A 17222-nucleotide genomic window follows, 5' to 3' on the forward strand; every position below is an offset into this window, starting at 1 on the left:
CTCTCTCTTCTCTCTGCTATGATGTTGGCAGTCTGAAGGAGCTGACCAGCTGTGTGTCAGTGGGAGCTCCTGTGAGCCCTGGTAGGTGGCTGTCATGCTTTGGGGAGCAGCAATCCAGCACAGGCTGGGAGCCAGAGGTTTTTGCCTGGTACTCCTCTGAGAATGACATGCCTCTGCAGAGGCTGAGGTACGTGTTTGATGGCTGTTGGGAGAGCTGGTGGTAAGCCTGGGATGTTCTGCCTACAGTTGTATCAGTCACTGGGTTCTTTTTCTAGTCTTGATACTAGAAATGTGATAATGCAGAGCCTCGTATTTCTCAAGTTTTGTGCAGAGTAACAGCTGCTCCCATGTATTTAGAGAGGTATTTGGTGGATTATGAAGGATACCCAGTAGGGACGGCACTGCAGAAAATTAAGTTTAGCTAGCTTAAGTGTATAAGCACATATATTTCAGGGCTTTTAAAAGTGGAAGTCAGATGACTCATAGATGTTAAGAATCCAGTTTCTCAGTAGTAATGTATTTGGCTTCTTACTTGGGCTTAACTGATGAGTTTTAGTTTCTGCAAGTTAGAAATATGTGCCTCTTTGATATTTGCAATGATACTCTTAAAAAATAAAGTAACTCATAGGCACAGGGCAAAACAGATGCATAGGCTCTTTTGGTTTGACTTTCTGTACTGCATAGTCCAGAGAGTATTACTGAGGTTCCTCTGCTCATTGCCCCACAGTAACTATTTAAAGATCTTTTCATAGCCCCTCGTAATCCTCCATAAAGGGTCTAGTTACATGCTAACTAGAAATGCAGATGTTCCTAATAATGTGTTAAATTTTGTGGTTTTTAAACTGAAGTCTGTGTTGAATATGAGCTGCCTGTTATTGGGCAAAACTTTTGGATTTGACTGGAGAGCACAGTCTGATGTGTGGTAGGTTTGGGTTCCTGGAACAATTTCCATGCTGGTTCTTGCATGTTCAGAACTGTTAAAAGGAGCTTAGACAAAAATGAGTTGTCTAATGGTGTCTAATATTTTCTAATGCTATAGGAGAAAATCTGTGAAAGAGAAGGGAGCATGTTTTGGAAGGAAAGAAGCAGAAGGCAAATGGGTAAAAGAGCTGAATGTTAAGTATCAGGAGCAGAAGTGACTTGTTGCATTAAGGATTTGGACTGAATAGGGAAATGAACTATCAGCACCTCATTTGTGGTATTGATTAGAAAACTACACTTTGACCCTGAGCAGGCAACTTTTCAGACCACTGTGTCTGTTAATTTGTTGCTGTTGCTGAGTTATGTCCCATGACTCTATCTATATCTATCATATATCTAGGCGAGAACAGAAGAAAGTGAGAAGGGAGATGATGGTTTTTGTTGCCATGTGGCTGGGAGGTTATTGAGGTATTTTTTCCTTTGTAAGAGATGGGATGAGCCCTGATAGCCCCAGAAGCATTAATCTCATGTTAAAATAGAACAATTATTACCCACTGCAGTCATGTTAGTTTGGTCACTATTCCAGGAGTGGGAAAATATATAGGCTTAGAAATTCTGAAAAGACATCTCAGCAGACAACCTGTAAAAGAGGTTTCAGGCAACTCAAATTTCCTTTGATTTTCCATTAACCCATGTGTTTTTCACTTGGAATAAATGTTCTCCAGGACTTTGCCAGCAACACATGAAGTGTCTCCCTCTCTGGACATACTTACCTATTACCATCCTTTTTGCCTGAGAAAATTTTCTTTTGGATGCACTTTCCAGGAATATGAGTTAACAGACCAGTATATGCAGTTGGACTTCAGCATCTTTACAGCCCATGAACAAGGTGAGTTGGAGCTGTCCTGTAATGAAGTGACATGCCTGGCAATAGGTATGGCTGGAATTAGATGAAAAGCCTGCTTTTGTCTAGTTTTGTTTACAGTCCCTGCTATTTATTTGGGATTTGGATTTTTGTTTTTGGAGAGCCCATTAAGAAACAGCCTTCTGGAGAGTTGTTAAAACTAAACTTTTGAAATTTTTTGCTTGGGTTTGCTTTTTATCAAGCCTGGAACTGTGGTATTTTGGAGCAGAATACACCTTATACTTTCCCAGCTAATTTAACACCAGCTTGTCAACTGCTACACAGTGCCAGAGTGCTTTGAACAGCCTTACAAATCCCAGTCAGTGGAAATGGAATAAGCATTGAAGTACCCATGAAGTTCTTCACCACCTTCTGGTCAAAGTTGTCAGCTGTAACAACATGGCATAAGTTTAAAATAGTTTTCTGTAAGAGGTGGGAAGGTTAGAGTTTTCTTACTTAGACATTAAGAGATAGGCAGGATATAAAAATGAGTTTTTCAGGATCTAACTGGGAAGAGAATGTGCCAAAAAAGTGTTGACGCAGTCTGCTACCACTGATCTTTTTTCTTTCCCCCCCATCTTTTTTTTTTTTTTAAACTAAGATGCAGAAAATAGAAGGGCAAGTTGGGCCATCAAGACCTCACTATGACTGTTGTATGACTTTGCTTTTAAGCCCTCCTTTGCTTTCAAGCCCTTTTAAGCCATAGACCGAATGGCTCTTCACTAGTTTATTTAAAATATTTTGTGTGTTTTCTCATTCTGTGCTTGAATGTAAGTGCCATTGACATGATTATGGTGAAGATAGGGTCATTTGGTTGGCATTTGTTTTTGTTTTTTTAAAAATGCCTCCTGCTCACTATCTCAGATGTGGCTTTTGAACTCATTTTTGTGTCCTGTTTCCATTTTAAGGGTATTTGCACTTGGAGCAGGGTGGTGAAGGCACCTCTCCCAAAGTAGCATTAATCTGTGGAAGATGGAAGTGCAGCTTGAGGCTGTTCTGGGCAAGGGTTTTCATCTGAGTCTAGCACTAGTGAGTGCTTTTCCTGGGGGCACCATGCAGATGAACAGGAGTGCTGTCAGGAGGTGCCATTACTGAATGGTGTTTCTGCTTGCAAAGACTGACTGCTCTGTAAACAAGTGACTTTTTATCTTGTTGGCATTGTCTGCTTGCATTTACAGTGCAACTACTTTGTAACTACTTAGTGCTCTCCAGGCTGCACTGCACAATTCCTTTTTTGCCATAATGGGGATGTGAGTTATAAGAAGGGCAAGATGGTGCAAATGCATTAAATCTAGTACGTATCTGGTATATGTATATAGCATGCACTGTAGCCTCATTTAAGTCAGCCAGGAGCTTTTTCTCTAAGTCCTGAAAAGCACCTTTTCCAGTGACCTGAGGGGTTAAGATGCAGCCTGATTTATGATGCTGTTACCCTAAGTGACATAACCATGAGCTGGATTGTGACTGCTAGGATGGTGTCACCACTGTGGACCTGCAGTTTGCAAACATTTTGGAGACACTCAAGAGCTGACAAAGCTATGGAGATGACAAAGGTGAGAAACCAAGTCCTGGAAGAAAACCACTACCTAAAGCTAAAAATAAATTATTTGTTTCTACATAGAATAGTGGAGGTGAGGGTCAGGAATACTTTTTTGGTAGCAAATCCAGCCTGCAAAGTGTTTCAGAGGTGAATATGACTTAGTTTGTTGTGGTTTTTAACTCCCACAAGCATTTAAGAAAAAAAAAGCAAGCTGTAGATAAAGGCCTGATAAATGCAGAGGAGGTACCAGTGCTCCATCCATGTTCTGCTGTGTGCTGGAGGATGGGAGTCCTGGGTTGAGGCAGCCTGAAAACACTTGTATGTTTGCTGTTACTGTCATGGTGTCTTGCATGCAGTTGCACCGCGTCAGCCTCAGGATTCAGCAAGGGGGCTGAGCAGATTTGTTTGATTCATTTGGCTTGCTCAGACCTGTTTATCGTTACTTTTCTGGCCATGTTACTACTGATACAGCAAAATGACCAGCAAGGAATCAAAGGATTTTCTTTCCAACTGAGCGTAACGGCTGAGAAACAACAGGATGAGTTTGATCAAGTGGCTTGCTAGATTCCTGTGTGTCACTCTGACTTCCTGGAACTGCAGGCTTCTGTCAGGAATATCTGTCTTTGCAGTTCTGTCATCAAATGCAAATTGCAATTTTCAGCAGTCAGATTTTTGTTTAGAATTGATACATGCTGCCACCTAGAGAGAAATTCTCCAGTTCCCTTAGACAATCTTCACCCTATAGCTGAGACTCATACCACTGTTCCCTGAATGTTGCACTGACTAGAAAGAAGCAGCAAACAACTCTTAAGTGTCTTCCTGATTGAATTCCTGAGGTGGTGTGCAAGCACACGTTCCAAAGAGTTTCCTATTGTTTTGCCAATTCTCATGTTTCATGCACCTGGCTATTAGATTTACATGACCTTCTGGTCCCTGTGTCAAATGACTACTCTTTAAATGGGTCAGTTGCATCAAAGAGGTATTTTTTAATACATTACAAAAAAACCCTTTAGGTACTGTTTTGTGCTTATCATTTTCCTTGTCTTAGTAAACTGCTTACCATGACCTTCTGCTACAACACAGTGAGGCAGAAAGTGAGGTTTGTTTCCACGATGGCAGTGTGAGGGTCTGGAATGGTTTAGTGCCTATTAGGTCAGTATCTAGTAACCAGTGTTTCTCAATAAAAATATGGGTTTTGTTGGCTTTTTGGTATCACAGAGTGTCAGATATTACATGAGCTTCTCTTAGGCAGCAGTATTTGATTCCATAGCTTTGAAGAGATGTCTGGAAAGAGGGTAGCTTCAATGTGCATCAATGTACTGTCAGAGAGAGGTAGCAGATTTGAAAACAGCTCTTCCATCAGGTAAGGACATCCTACATTTAAGAGCTGAACACAGCAGGTGCTTTCTTTGTCATTAGCACAAGCAGTAAGAACTAGCACAGCACAGAAATCAAGCATTTAGGGGAGAGAAGGAAAAATAATGAGACTACACCATTGCCCTTCCCTGCCTTGAGTGACAGACTATTACCAGTAAAGTAACACTGATACTTAGTGATCCCCTCCCAACATTTATAAATCCTCATACCTTGTTTATTTTAAATGTTTAAATCTGTACATCTCCTCAAAGATGTACCATAGTCTGAGGTAAGTGTGAGCAGGAAAATGTTGAAGGGAGCAGCACTATCAAGGGGCTTGGGATCTTCCACCTCTTGTGACAGCATGTGAAAATAGCTGCGTTGCTGCTGCCAGGGTTATTTATGAAGTGCCTGGTGAAGGGAGAGCTGTAGTAGTGTTTTACAGTGCTGGCACAACTGTGACTATTCAAATAATGTTTTCCTTCAAGTTTAAGGGCTGCAACACCAGGCACATTTGAACAGGAGGGACAGAGCCAAGCTCTGCTGTGGCAGGCTCAGCAGCTGAAAACCACTGCAGTAGCCAGGTATGCCCCAAAAGTCACCACTACTGCAAACCAGTAAGAACAAGTCTCAAACTGCAGGCCAACAGCAAGCCTTAGCACACTGCTTCTGTGATATTTCAAATGTAAGTTAAACACCGCTGTTGCCTTCCAAAGATCAGCTCTAAGGCTTGGACGAGGTTTTTCAGTTTTCTTACCCTTGTATCAGCTTACGGTCCATGACATCACTCCAAATCATCACAAAGAAGAAAAATAAGTAGTACATTTATTGAATCTCCACTTACTACTACTTCTAGCTTTTATTCAGACACATGTGCTCAGCTTCGAGAGCCAAGAATTTCTTCATTATCATTCAATGTGAATGATGCTATACATGAATCAAGTGCAGGAAGTTGCGCTTTTCTCTCTAACAGGAATGAGAGAGAGGTTTCTAGTCTTTCCATCTGTTTTTTGGCTGCACAAAATAACCCTTTCCAAGGGCACATGAAATAAAATATTATATTGCATACTATATACATTTACATACAACGGTAAATGCACCATTCATTCAGAAATACACAATACCTAAGGCTCAACGGAAAAGCTCAGTTGAAGCAACTTCTCTCTGGATAGAAGTGGCTCATGGCAGATGTGGAAGTTTCCATAACCTGTGTTCATGTGGATCCTACCCCTCTGCAGCAATCTCCAAAGACCAGCTGTGCCTAGGAAGGAGGGACGATGGCCCAAGCCATTCCAGAAGCCCATGGCTCAAAGAAAATATATACAACTATGATGGAGGATGTCGTCTTAGAATAATTACCCAGCAACTGCAGCAGGAGGCAAAGTACCTTTGTGTACTTACTTGACCATATGCAGAAGCCCTTTATGGGCACAGGAAACATCTTCCCTTTATATCTGAACAATACTTACTTACAACTGTTTTTTGCTTTGCTCCTTGGATTGTTGGACTGCAAGAAAATTATAACAGTGCTAGTAACTGGACTGTGCGGTTGGGGCATTGGAGATGTTGGAAAGGGATTTTTTTTTTAGGCTGATCAGACCTCTGGAATGGAATTGTCTGCTTTCAGCTGTACCATCAGCCATATTTTACAATACCTGAGCTTTGCCTCCCCCAGCTGCTGTGCTGCACTGACACACACCTCCCAGGTACTCTACAGTGACATTATTGCTCCTTAGTTATCAAAGGATAGCTGTCTAAAGTCCCTGCAGAGAAATACTTGCCCCATTGCCAGATGTGGCAACCTTTTCTCCAAGATAACATAGCAATTCATGGAGCAGAGTCCCCAGGCACTGTATCAGAGCCAAAGCACTGCAGCTAAGGAGGGACAAGATTACCTGTCTCTCCCTGTCCCGCAGCTGCAGTCCCCACCATCCCCATGCGGTGGCACTGTAAGCAATGGGCACGGGCAGCAACAAGCTGTTCTTGGACCTGCTGTGCCAAATAGACTACGGAGAAAAGCTGGGCTTCACTGCACTAGATTCCCGTTTTATTAGGCTGCTGCTCCTTTCGCAGCAGTGGGCTCAATAGCTTCCCCTCTTCAGTCTTTTGGGCTCAGAGGAGTAACACATTAACTCCAGCTCGTGCCTGTTTCATAGACTGAGAAAAGTAATTTAAAAATACACAAAGTGTTAACTGCTCTCTCCCCTGCTCAAAGTAGGACAGGCATTCCAAATGCTTCCTGTAAGTAGAAGTCGAATTGTAGCACACCATTAATACTCAAGAATGTGACTTGCACTCTATGCCCCAGGGCAGTGTCAGGGGCAGCAGCCCTTTCCAAGGGTGGGGCAAGGTTCCACATGCACATTCTCTGCTCCTGCTCAGTTGTCCGGTTGTTTTGGCTTGACAAGAGATGGCATCATAGCACACGTTGGAGCACCACGCATCCCAATGGCACTAGGGGCAAGGGAGTCCCTCTCAGCTCCAGCTGGAGTTCTGCAGTTCCTCTCGAAGCCAGGTTGGAAGGGGCTGCCCAAGTCTGTTCATCAGCTTGGATAACTCAATGTTGTGTTCCCGGTAGAAGTCTCTTAGGAAGAGCCGTGACTGTGTGGAAAAAACAGACCACATGAGCATGAAAGGAGATGTTACCCTCAACACATGTTCCACAGGTCATCTAGCACAGATGGCAGGAAAATCCACGTGGATTTGCTGGGATGTTTCTACATCTCTTGCTGCCAACAGATTTGAGACAGCTACTCACCAAGGAATCCATATCAGGGTATTTCCTTCCTTTACTCTTTCCTAGGCATTTAGTCTTTCCTCCATCTAGCAGCTGGCACCAAAATCCTTTTGCTTCATCAAATCTGAAAAGGACATTTGTTTTTAAAAGATACAGCCACATACCCAATTAGCAGCAACAGAAATTAAGTAACTCGGTAGTTATTTCCTATTTCAGTGCTTTGCCTATTTATTTTGTGGTATTGGTTCCTCTTTTTTTTAGCACCAGAATACTTTGACAAGAAATCCATTAAAACATGATTGTTTCAGCTTTATGCAAATTTCAGAGGTAACATAGTGTTACACTATTTGTCTGTTCAGCTGGGGGGGTGAAGACAATCAGTTTTTTAGTGTATGTAAATTCTTTTAAATCTCCTCGCTATACTTGAGTATTAGAGGATCCCCTGACCATTTATACAGAGTCAAGTGTTTCTTTTCTTGCTAAAACACAGGCATAAGGCAATGCTGGGAACCATGTCTGGATCTGGTCTGGTCTGTCCCCTCAATTGGCCAAAGGTGAGCTTGAGGTTTCAGCACATCCCCCTACAGAACTTGAGGCAAGCTGACCAATCTGATTTATCTTCTGGCCCTGGCTGAAGGGTACCAGCCAGTACCACTACTGTAGATACTCTATTCACCATCAGCACATGTGCTTTTCAGCAAGTAAAGCTCTCAAGTATCCTGACATTTCTCTAACTCTGTTCTCCCCTGGGGAGCCATGTGCCACCCCTTTGGAAAACAGCTGTAGGAGGAGAACTAAATGAGTTGTCCTCTCTTTGCTGTGAAAGGAAAGGGCAACTGTTCTATGCCTACATGCACACACACCACCCACCATCCTCAGCTGGCACAGGCTGCGACAGCAGAGATGTGAAAGCGGTTTCAGCGGCAAAGAGCAATATTCAGCATCTCCAGTGGGCTTACAGAGTTTCCACTGAAGACTGGTATGGCCACAGTTCACCTTCAACAGCACTTAATCTATTCAGATTAAGTGTATGGGCAGTGTGGGCAAGATCACAGTCATGTCTGAGTAACATCCTTTAACTATAGTAGTGAAGTGATGCCTCTGCTCACGCTCCCTCAGACAGCTCTGGGCACCTGTCAAATCCACGTCATCTCTAATAACAGGCTCTTCACCTCAAAACTCTACAGTGTGGCCCTAATCTCCATCTGGGTGAAGATATGAGCAGCTTGTCACACATTTTTTTGTCACAGCTCCTCTACTCTGTCAGATACAAGTACAACACAACGCATAAGGAGTGCTAAAAATTCCAGCACCTTTTCTGAAACGCAAAGACCAAATGGAAGAAACATCATAGTTACTGCTGTGAGCAACTTCATCCTTTTCTATGACAGTGGCAAAACCTTGTCCTTCCCCTATAATTTCTGGCAACGCTAAGCTATGATTCCAGTCTCCTCAAATCATCTCATGCTATCTGAACCTAATTTTAGGGTTAGCCATAACTCTGAAACCTTGGCAGGTCTTGTGGTTAGAGACAAGAAGTATTCTTTCAAACAAAGGCTTCCTGGCTTGAGAATGCATCCTCCCAAAACATATTTTTTTCCCTACCTGAGGGCCTGGGTGTAGTTGAAGAGCGGCGTAACTCCCAAGAACTTCTGGATGTTGTCCATTACTGAGGCAGGGTTGTGTCTCAGCTCCTGACCATCCACAATGAGAAGCTGAAAAGAGAACAGCTGCCTTAGCCTCTGCCAACTTGTGCTGACTGACACCTGTGGATCTTCCTGCATCTCCAATTGCCGCTGGCCTGTGAGTACATGCAGCCAAAGTCTCTCTGTTCTGGAGCAACACAGTGGCGGAATTTGTCACCACAGACAGAGAATTATGATATGGGCCACAAGTACCATAAAGCAGTAAATCATGACACGCTTTGCTCAATAAAGTTGTCTTTGGCCTTACATCCTCTAAGTAAGTAAGCACTCAGGCCCAGCAGCAGCATGTATAGATTGCCTCTGGAAATCAATTTTTTTTTATGTCAGCAGTCATTGTGCTAAATATTCTTCTGTAACTTGTGATTATTCTCCTGTTACATGTCTCACAGACAATGAACAATGTTTGTGCTAATAAATTAGCTATTCCAAAGTACAGGATAGAGCAATAGTCACATGAACTGAAGACTGGCCTGCAGTATGCATGGATGCTGTGTGTTTGGCTCCATCATTCCTCACAACAATAACCTCCAGGAATAGTAAGGCAATGAGATACAAGCCCAAGAATGCTTTACCATCTCTCTTTTAGTCTTGGCAGATCTGTCATGTACAGTTTAGGCTCTGCTGCTTTGGCAAAGAATAAGAGACTAAATGGACATTACAAACATCTGCTGGATTACAGACTCAGAATAACCCCAACAGCAGAAAGAACTTGAACAAGCATATCCTGACTCTCAGTAATCACATATATATGTACAAAAAACCATATATATAAAAATAGATATCTATATATCTATCTTAAGACAGGTTAGAAACTTCTTGCGAATTTAGAGACCAAAAGTCTACGCTGTCTATTAATTTGCCTTTTTGCAAATTTATATACAGAACACAGAATCCTGACACTCCTGCAGTGAACGTTCCCTTCAGCAGACAGCTAAAGGCTTTACAACATAGGAACTAACAAGAGGCAGAGTCCACAAGCCTCTCTTTAAAGCAATGAAACCACAGCAAGTAGCAGAAGACCTTCTGGGCCTGAAGAGGGTCCCTGGACTGCAGACTACCAAGATGAAAGGAAGGAGTGCTAACACTGCTGTTCTTGCTGAAATTCCCAGTACTGTGGAGCTCTCTAGGAGATCACAGGATCCTCCTGCACTCATTTCCTTTTACAAACACGATAAAGTGCAAAATTGGAGTATTCAAGCCTGACTTCTTACCCACTCATAACAGGAGAAAGCAAGTAGCAGCTCTTGTTTCAAAAGACAAGAAAGAAGGTGAAATAAAAATTAGGGGGGGAGCACATGCACATGAATCAGTTTGTTCTCCCATCCTCTGCACTAAACCTGCAAGGGACTCCACAAGAACCTCTACTGCCCAATCTCCTACCTGCCCAGACGGGTAGTATGTCAGCCAGCGCTCCAGGTGAGTGGAATACCAGCCAGGGAACAGGCATCGGCTCTGCAGGTTGCGCAGTTCCTGAGGGGCCTGAGATTTTGCAGAGATCACTTGGTAGAAGGTGTAATTGAGCGCCACAGGGTCATTGTGAGCACGCTGGTGCTGAAAAACAAGCTGAATTTAGGAGAAGGAATGCGATTCCACCTTACAGTCACTGACTCAGCACAGCCACCCACCAATGCCTTTGTATGTCAATCTGTCCACACCCTGCAGGCAACCTGCCTCCTCTAGGGAAGCACATCCATGGGGCTTTCTACCTCTGTGGCCCTTGCCCCCAGCACAGTGCAGGGAAGTTACCTGATACCACGAATAGGCTCGGTCAGCAGGGTTGATCAGAACAGTAATGATTTTGGCTCGAGGCAGCAGGGCTGCACCACGTTTTGGTACCACCTCTGTGTCAAAGTAATTGGCACTCTTCTCAAACATGAAGTCTGTGCTGGCATTGGAGGGGATGGGAAAGAATTCCATGTACCTGCCAAACAGATTGGATGCTGGTGAGTATCATGGCCCAACAAGAAAAGGCACAGCCCCACGATGCCCTTACTCCTCTTCAACAGACACAGCTTCAGCACAACTGCACCTCCCCAGTAATGCAGGGAAAGGGCAAAGGACTGCAGATCTGGCAGAGGCATGACTCCAAAAGGGATGGTGGCACATGGAAATGATACAAGGGTAAGAAAGTATTTTGCTGAGAGAATGTTCCCCAAGTCCCTGGGCACTGGAAGGAAACACCTGAGGGTAAGGTCCCAATCGCAAGCTTTAGCAGGAAAGACATTTTGTCCAAGGGAAAAGTCATAATCGTCTGCCTGCCCTGTCACTGACTACATGTTTAAACCTAAATCATTTGTCTCTTTGTACCTCAGTCCATAGCTGAGGTGCAGGGTAAAGAGCTCTGCTCTGCCTCACAGAAGCTTGTCAAATTAGTAACATGGGAACTGTATGGTATTTGAGTAACAGGCTAAGAGGATAAGGGGGGCTGGAGACTGTGAAGCACTGGAAGACTGGTGTCTGCTCAAATCTAAGCTGTGCAACAAATGCAAACTCCATATTAAATGCAAAGATTCTCCCCTTGCATGTGATGCTACACTCAAATCAAGCTGGATGACTTTATGTGCTGGATACACATAAAAACTTTGACTTTATAACCTGTCAGTGCAACTGTTCTGCAGTGCTTGACTCCTGTGAGCTTTGCTCAAATACTAACCACCTTCCAGTATCTTTTCAACAGTCCTCTAAATTATTAGAGAAGTCATCTCCCACAACTCAAGGGCAATGAAATCCCACAACACAATGCCTTAGTGCCACACAGCCATGCCTCAGAGCCATGCACAAGGGAGGGCAGTGGCACTGTCCACCAAAGCTAACGCTTTGAGTAAGAAACACCTTTAAACTTTCTCTGCCTGGAAACATAGTGGTGTTTTAGTGCCATGGTGACACTACCATTCCCCTGCCAGCTGGAAAACTTCTACAGGTAAAGACCAAAGCCTGAGAACAATGGTGGGGAGGTCGTCCCTCCTGTATTAACTCTGAAACCATGAATAACTTTTTAATGAGAACACTGCTGTTTTGCATGTCAAAGTAAAAGTAACTTCATGACAGCAGTGCATTCGGCAAAGACTTGTTGAATTTTCAAGCTCAGTCATGCCTACAACTCTCCTGGTGAATAGTCAGTAAAATGAGATTGTGCTGCTCCTGGGACTACACAGCTGGGTTACCAGGAAAACAGAAAACATGCACTGAGCAATAGCAAGGAAAACAGCTGTTCAGAAACAGAGAAGCTGCTAAGGGGGACGAGGGGGACATACAGAGACACTTGGGAGAAGACAACATAGGTGCACCTTAATCACAGAAGAACATGTGTCAGGTTTCTTACCAATCGATTCCTTTGTGATAGTTGGGGCCATTAAAAAACTGGATCTCCTCAAAGGTGGATGGACTTGGGAAGTTACTGGTGACAGCTGGATGCATGGTCAAGAAGAAGTGCACAGCTGTTGTGCCTGCAACAGGAACCAGTTAACAGGAGCTGGGTCACACATAATGCTTTGGCTGAATGGAAGGCTTTACCTACACTGCAAGAAACAGTTCCCAGATGGGCACACTCCTCTCCTGTGTGGCTAACCAGCCCCTTAACTCATGCAGGTTACAACAGCAGTGACACCAAGCACTGCTCAGTCAAGTTTAATCCACGTTTCAACTCATGCAGATGATTTGAATTGCCTTTTCAGCATGACAGCACCCAAACCTGCCAAACAGGCAGGAGATGTGCTAGGGACAACATAGCGTCCTTGGGTTGAGAACTCAGCCACAGATTCCTCGGCCTGCCTTTGCAGTAGATGTTTTCCCTGCACCCTGCCAAACCTGACAATCCCGCTCTGCACATGGCTGTGGGCCTCCAGCAGGAAAGACAATCAGCCAAGGGAAGGGTTTTTTTACTGAGCCACCTGCAACCAGCCTGGGTCATGATACAGGAGGGCTCATGCTGGACACACACCAACAGAGCTTCCCAGTGACACAGCCAGGAGACAGCAGCTTGCCTGGGACAAGCTTTGTTCCAAGGCCAGGATCACCATTTGCTGTGGATAGTTGGTACTGCTGTAACACAGCACTACACAGAAAGCCAAGGCTTGAAGACCTGGCCTTAGCTGAAGGGATTTTGCTCTCTTCAGCCTAGAAGGGACTTGTCAGTACAGTATACACAGCTACATCACTGCCAACTACAATGCCACAGCAGTTAAAAGGTGGTGACAGATCAGACAAAGGAGTTTCTCTTCTGCCCACTGACAGTGACACGGAGCATGCAGTGGGTACACAGATCTGCAGCAATAAAAGCACTAGGGGACATTCATTGTAACCTTTGCTAAGTCTGTGTGCTTAGTCCTGCTGACAGCTTATGTCTGTGACACACTAAGGTCACAGGTTCTCTGAGTATACATAGAAAGCCAAAACAGGTATGGCAAGCCAAGCACAGCGCCAGGGGAAAAAAGCACTGACAGACTTGCCAAATTTAGGTTAGAACATATCTGAGATTGTCTGAAATGTCCTCTGTGGCCATTTGGCAGCTTGCACAAAGGGCAGCCATACAGATCTACAGCACAGACCTTTCCAGCTCTCCTCTCTGCAAGACTGAGATGGGAGCTGCAATCTATAGAAAACTATTCACATTACCAGTTTTCTGAGGTCCCACGATGAGGAACTTGGGGAGTCGATCACATGTTTTCTCTTTGGACCAGATATCCTTGTGTCTTTTATCATCACAGGGATTCTGTAGCACAAGTGATGAGATTAAGCATTACCACAGAAGGTAATGGCAAGGGGAGGAAAAGCTGGAAGGGCCAGTCCTCTTGGGAAAACGCTATTAGCATATGAAGAACACTTAAGAGCCACACTGCTGCTCTGCCAGGCATCAAGAAGTGTTAAGTAAAAACACGGGGGACCATTTTCAAAGGCTCCAGTGACATGGGAGCCAAAGTCCCTTGGAGAGTGTTAACCACAGGCATTGCCCTATGCAGCCATACTGGGCTGGGCCACCATGATAGCACAGCTCAGCATCTGTGAACTTCTGGCAGACAGACAACTCTATCACCTTCAGTTAATTTCATCTGCTCATTACCATGCAGAGAGCTGCTGCACTGGGATAAAATGGAATAAGCATGTTTTTATTTAATGAACATGAATTCTGCAGTGTGAAATTACTTTGAGATTAATCACATTAACATGCCTGCAAGCTCCTACAGCACCAAACAGGGCTCTTGCACATTTTACATTTCACAGCAGCTTGCTCTAATACAAGCCCTTTAATGAGCCAAATGCCTGCAAGCTGGCCCCTGGTCATGTATGACAGTCATCCCTGTCCCTAAGCTCATACTGTGACTGAACTACTGCTCCTACTCTCCTATCCCTTCCACCTTGCTATTTTTCACAGGCAGCCTTAAACCACAAAGGTTAAACCTAAAAGCTTTATGCTTTACCCCTCTGCACTCTGGATCAGGAGTCTTGCCACATGTTAAATGTGGGATACATCTCTTAGAAAAACCACTAGGAGTGGTTAAAGCTGCCTTCTCACCTGCCACAAGGGATTCTTTTCCTGTGGGAAGATTTCAAAGTACTTTTTTGCAAGTTGGACTGGAGGCAATGTTTGCAGACGAAGGTTGGTCCAGCACTGCACAAACTTGACGAGGCTCTCAAAAGTGTACAGTCCCAGACGGTCATTCCCATAGTTGGACAGGTGGGTCATGAAGATGCTGATCTGAAAATAAGAAAGACATGGGATATGGGATAAATCACGTAAAAGAACTGTTTCCTCCTAGCTTGATTCCATGGTCAGCAAGAGGCTGTTCACAACTCAGAATGCCACGGCTGTCTTGGCTGACAAATGTCCATCTGCCAGAAAACAGCGCTTGCAAGACAGGACGAACTCTGGAAAGGAAGGACACAGACCTCTCAGTAATCCCTGGGAATGGTGTAGGGGCATGATAACTGAACCCTGGATGTGAGTCCAGAACAGTTTCAAAATCCCATTCAAGTGGCTCTAGGACATTTAGGTGAACAAGGCATAGTTAACAACTCCCTACTAGTCAAAACCTTGCAAAGCCTCTTTCATGGGAAAACAGGAGCTTCCCTTCCTCTCCCCAAGGCACAACCAGGGCAACCTCTCAAGCTGCAGAGTCTGCTACAGCAGGGGAGCAGGCCAGGGAGGGGGCACCACACCGCAGGCCAGGTCACACAGCACAGGGACAGTTGTCACAGGAGTTCTTCCTGGGCCCACAGCCTGTCAGCTTTCATTTTCTTTGAAGCTGACAATATAAAGATTCTTTGGAGTCTCAAATATAAAGGAACGACTGGCAATTCCCACTTTAAAATACAAACAGATGTATCTGGGAATCTGAGCAGGGACTGCAGAGAGACACTGCACTAGGATATTGTCCTAGAAACAGACACCAGCTGGCAAGTTTTAGCTCACAAGAACCTTCAAGCACATGCAGTCCCTGAAAAATGCCCTGCCAAGCTTTAACATCCTTGGGCACTCAACAGCCGTGGCAGCCGCCCCAGCACTGCAGTACTCAGAAGGTTGTGCACTATCTCTGCCTTGCCAAGCTATCTCTTCTCTCAAGCAGATACATTTTCCTCCTGTCACATTTTCACTATTTTAACTTTTAGGAAAGAGTGCAAAGGACTGTTGCCAGCTTGACTCTAGTGTGTGCACAGTTTTGATATGTCCCATGGAATTCAGCAGCCCAGTACCCATAACACAATGGCACTTTGCCCAACATTAACCACACCATGGCTAGAAGTGAGAAAAACAAAAGCAGAACACTGAGGCCAGTGGAGGAATGGCTGATTTAGCGCTCCTTGCCCAGCGTCTGCAAATGCAGGGAGGGAAAGTGACCTCAGTCACAGTAGGGGCAGCCATAGCAGTACAGTTCTGGATTCAATTCTGGTGACACCAGGTAAGGTCAGGAGGCAATGATGGGCTTCCCTGGCAGGAGGCAGTAATGGCTTTCCCACTCACACCAGGAAAAGAACAAAATGGGGAAGCAGGAGACAGATGGTCTTGGGATGAAGACATTTGCTTGCACTGAGGAAGTCTGAATTCAGTTTTCTGCCCAGTGTCACCATGGACTGGTCTCAGCAAGAGAAGAAGTACTGATAGATAGTAACTTTGTGCCTGTACTATCCCCAAGACAGTGTGAAACAAAATTCTGTCGGTAAGGGGCTCACAACTCAGTGTCTTTGGGTAGGTAACAGAAAACACTGGCAGGACTCTGGGACACATAGAAAGTTAGTGGAGTTCAAGATTTATCACATTTGTCTGCCTGTGAGTTCTTCAGTTCTGGTTCCCTACTGAGCTGACAGAGAGGCCCTGCCAGACAGGCTCTGGCATCTACACTACAAAGAGCAGCTCGGTGCTGTTGTCCAAGAAGGATGTGCTAAATACAACACGCACAGGTCTTTCTGTCCTCTGCTCTAAGTGCAAGGCATGATGACAAAATGATGCATCTCATGTTGTATTTTGCCCCTTTCTGGGAAACATCAGGAAGGTTCTGTGACAGGAAAGTGTAGCTCATCCCTTTGACTTGCCAGCAAAATAGACAGAGGAAAAATTTGCTGCATGAAGAGTCTGGCTTACTGACACAAATCAAATACTGCAGCAGGGAGGACACCTGGGATCCCTTCAAGATTTCCAGAATTTAAAAAAAAAAAGCCTGCATGTGATCCAGGTTAGCAACTGTGTCTCAAGACTGACTATATTTGGTAAAATGGCTCAAACAGGTAACGCTGCCACCTGCAAACAGTCCCAAGCAACTGGGTTTGGAAGAACAAAAGACAAACCCACCCAATAAGCCATTTTCCTGTACCTGTGAGTGTGCAGTCACAGCCTGTAACACATGCACTGTTTAACAAGGCCTGGCAGCTTGCTCTGCCCCGTCACAGCTCCTGCTGCCAGAACAGTTAGCATATGAAGAACACTTCAGTAGCTCCAAGCACTACTTCTGACATAAGCCACAGTCAAGGGCCATCTCTCCCTCCCATCCACACCCACTGACTCTGCAGACTGACTTGAAAATAACACCTCCCTCCTCTCCCCTCCCTTCTACTGTCAGTGTGCCG

At 44.6% G+C, this 17222-nt stretch overlaps 1 protein-coding gene across 9 annotated transcripts in view; it reads right to left on the reverse strand.

Moving 5' to 3' along the window:
• Window positions 1-5529: 5529 nt before the first annotated feature.
• NDST2 (N-deacetylase and N-sulfotransferase 2) overlaps window positions 5530-17222 on the reverse strand; it is a 135474-nt gene continuing 123781 nt past the window's right edge. For all 9 annotated transcript variants that reach the window (XM_085065548.1, XM_085065547.1, XM_085065549.1 and 6 more), the window contains 8 exons: window positions 14677-14859; window positions 13779-13875; window positions 12487-12610; window positions 10911-11085; window positions 10545-10715; window positions 9064-9173; window positions 7480-7582; window positions 5530-7322 (listed from right to left, as the gene is read on the reverse strand). In XM_085065548.1, the coding sequence (XP_084921674.1) occupies window positions 7197-7322; window positions 7480-7582; window positions 9064-9173; window positions 10545-10715; window positions 10911-11085; window positions 12487-12610; window positions 13779-13875; window positions 14677-14859 (1089 nt within the window). In that variant the 3' untranslated portion in view covers window positions 5530-7196. The remainder of the gene's footprint in view (window positions 7323-7479; window positions 7583-9063; window positions 9174-10544; window positions 10716-10910; window positions 11086-12486; window positions 12611-13778; window positions 13876-14676; window positions 14860-17222) is intronic.

This window comes from Lichenostomus cassidix, chromosome 6 (genome assembly GCF_008360975.1).
Source record: "Lichenostomus cassidix isolate B80296 chromosome 6, HeHo_3.0, whole genome shotgun sequence".
NCBI lineage: Eukaryota > Metazoa > Chordata > Aves > Passeriformes > Meliphagidae > Lichenostomus > Lichenostomus cassidix.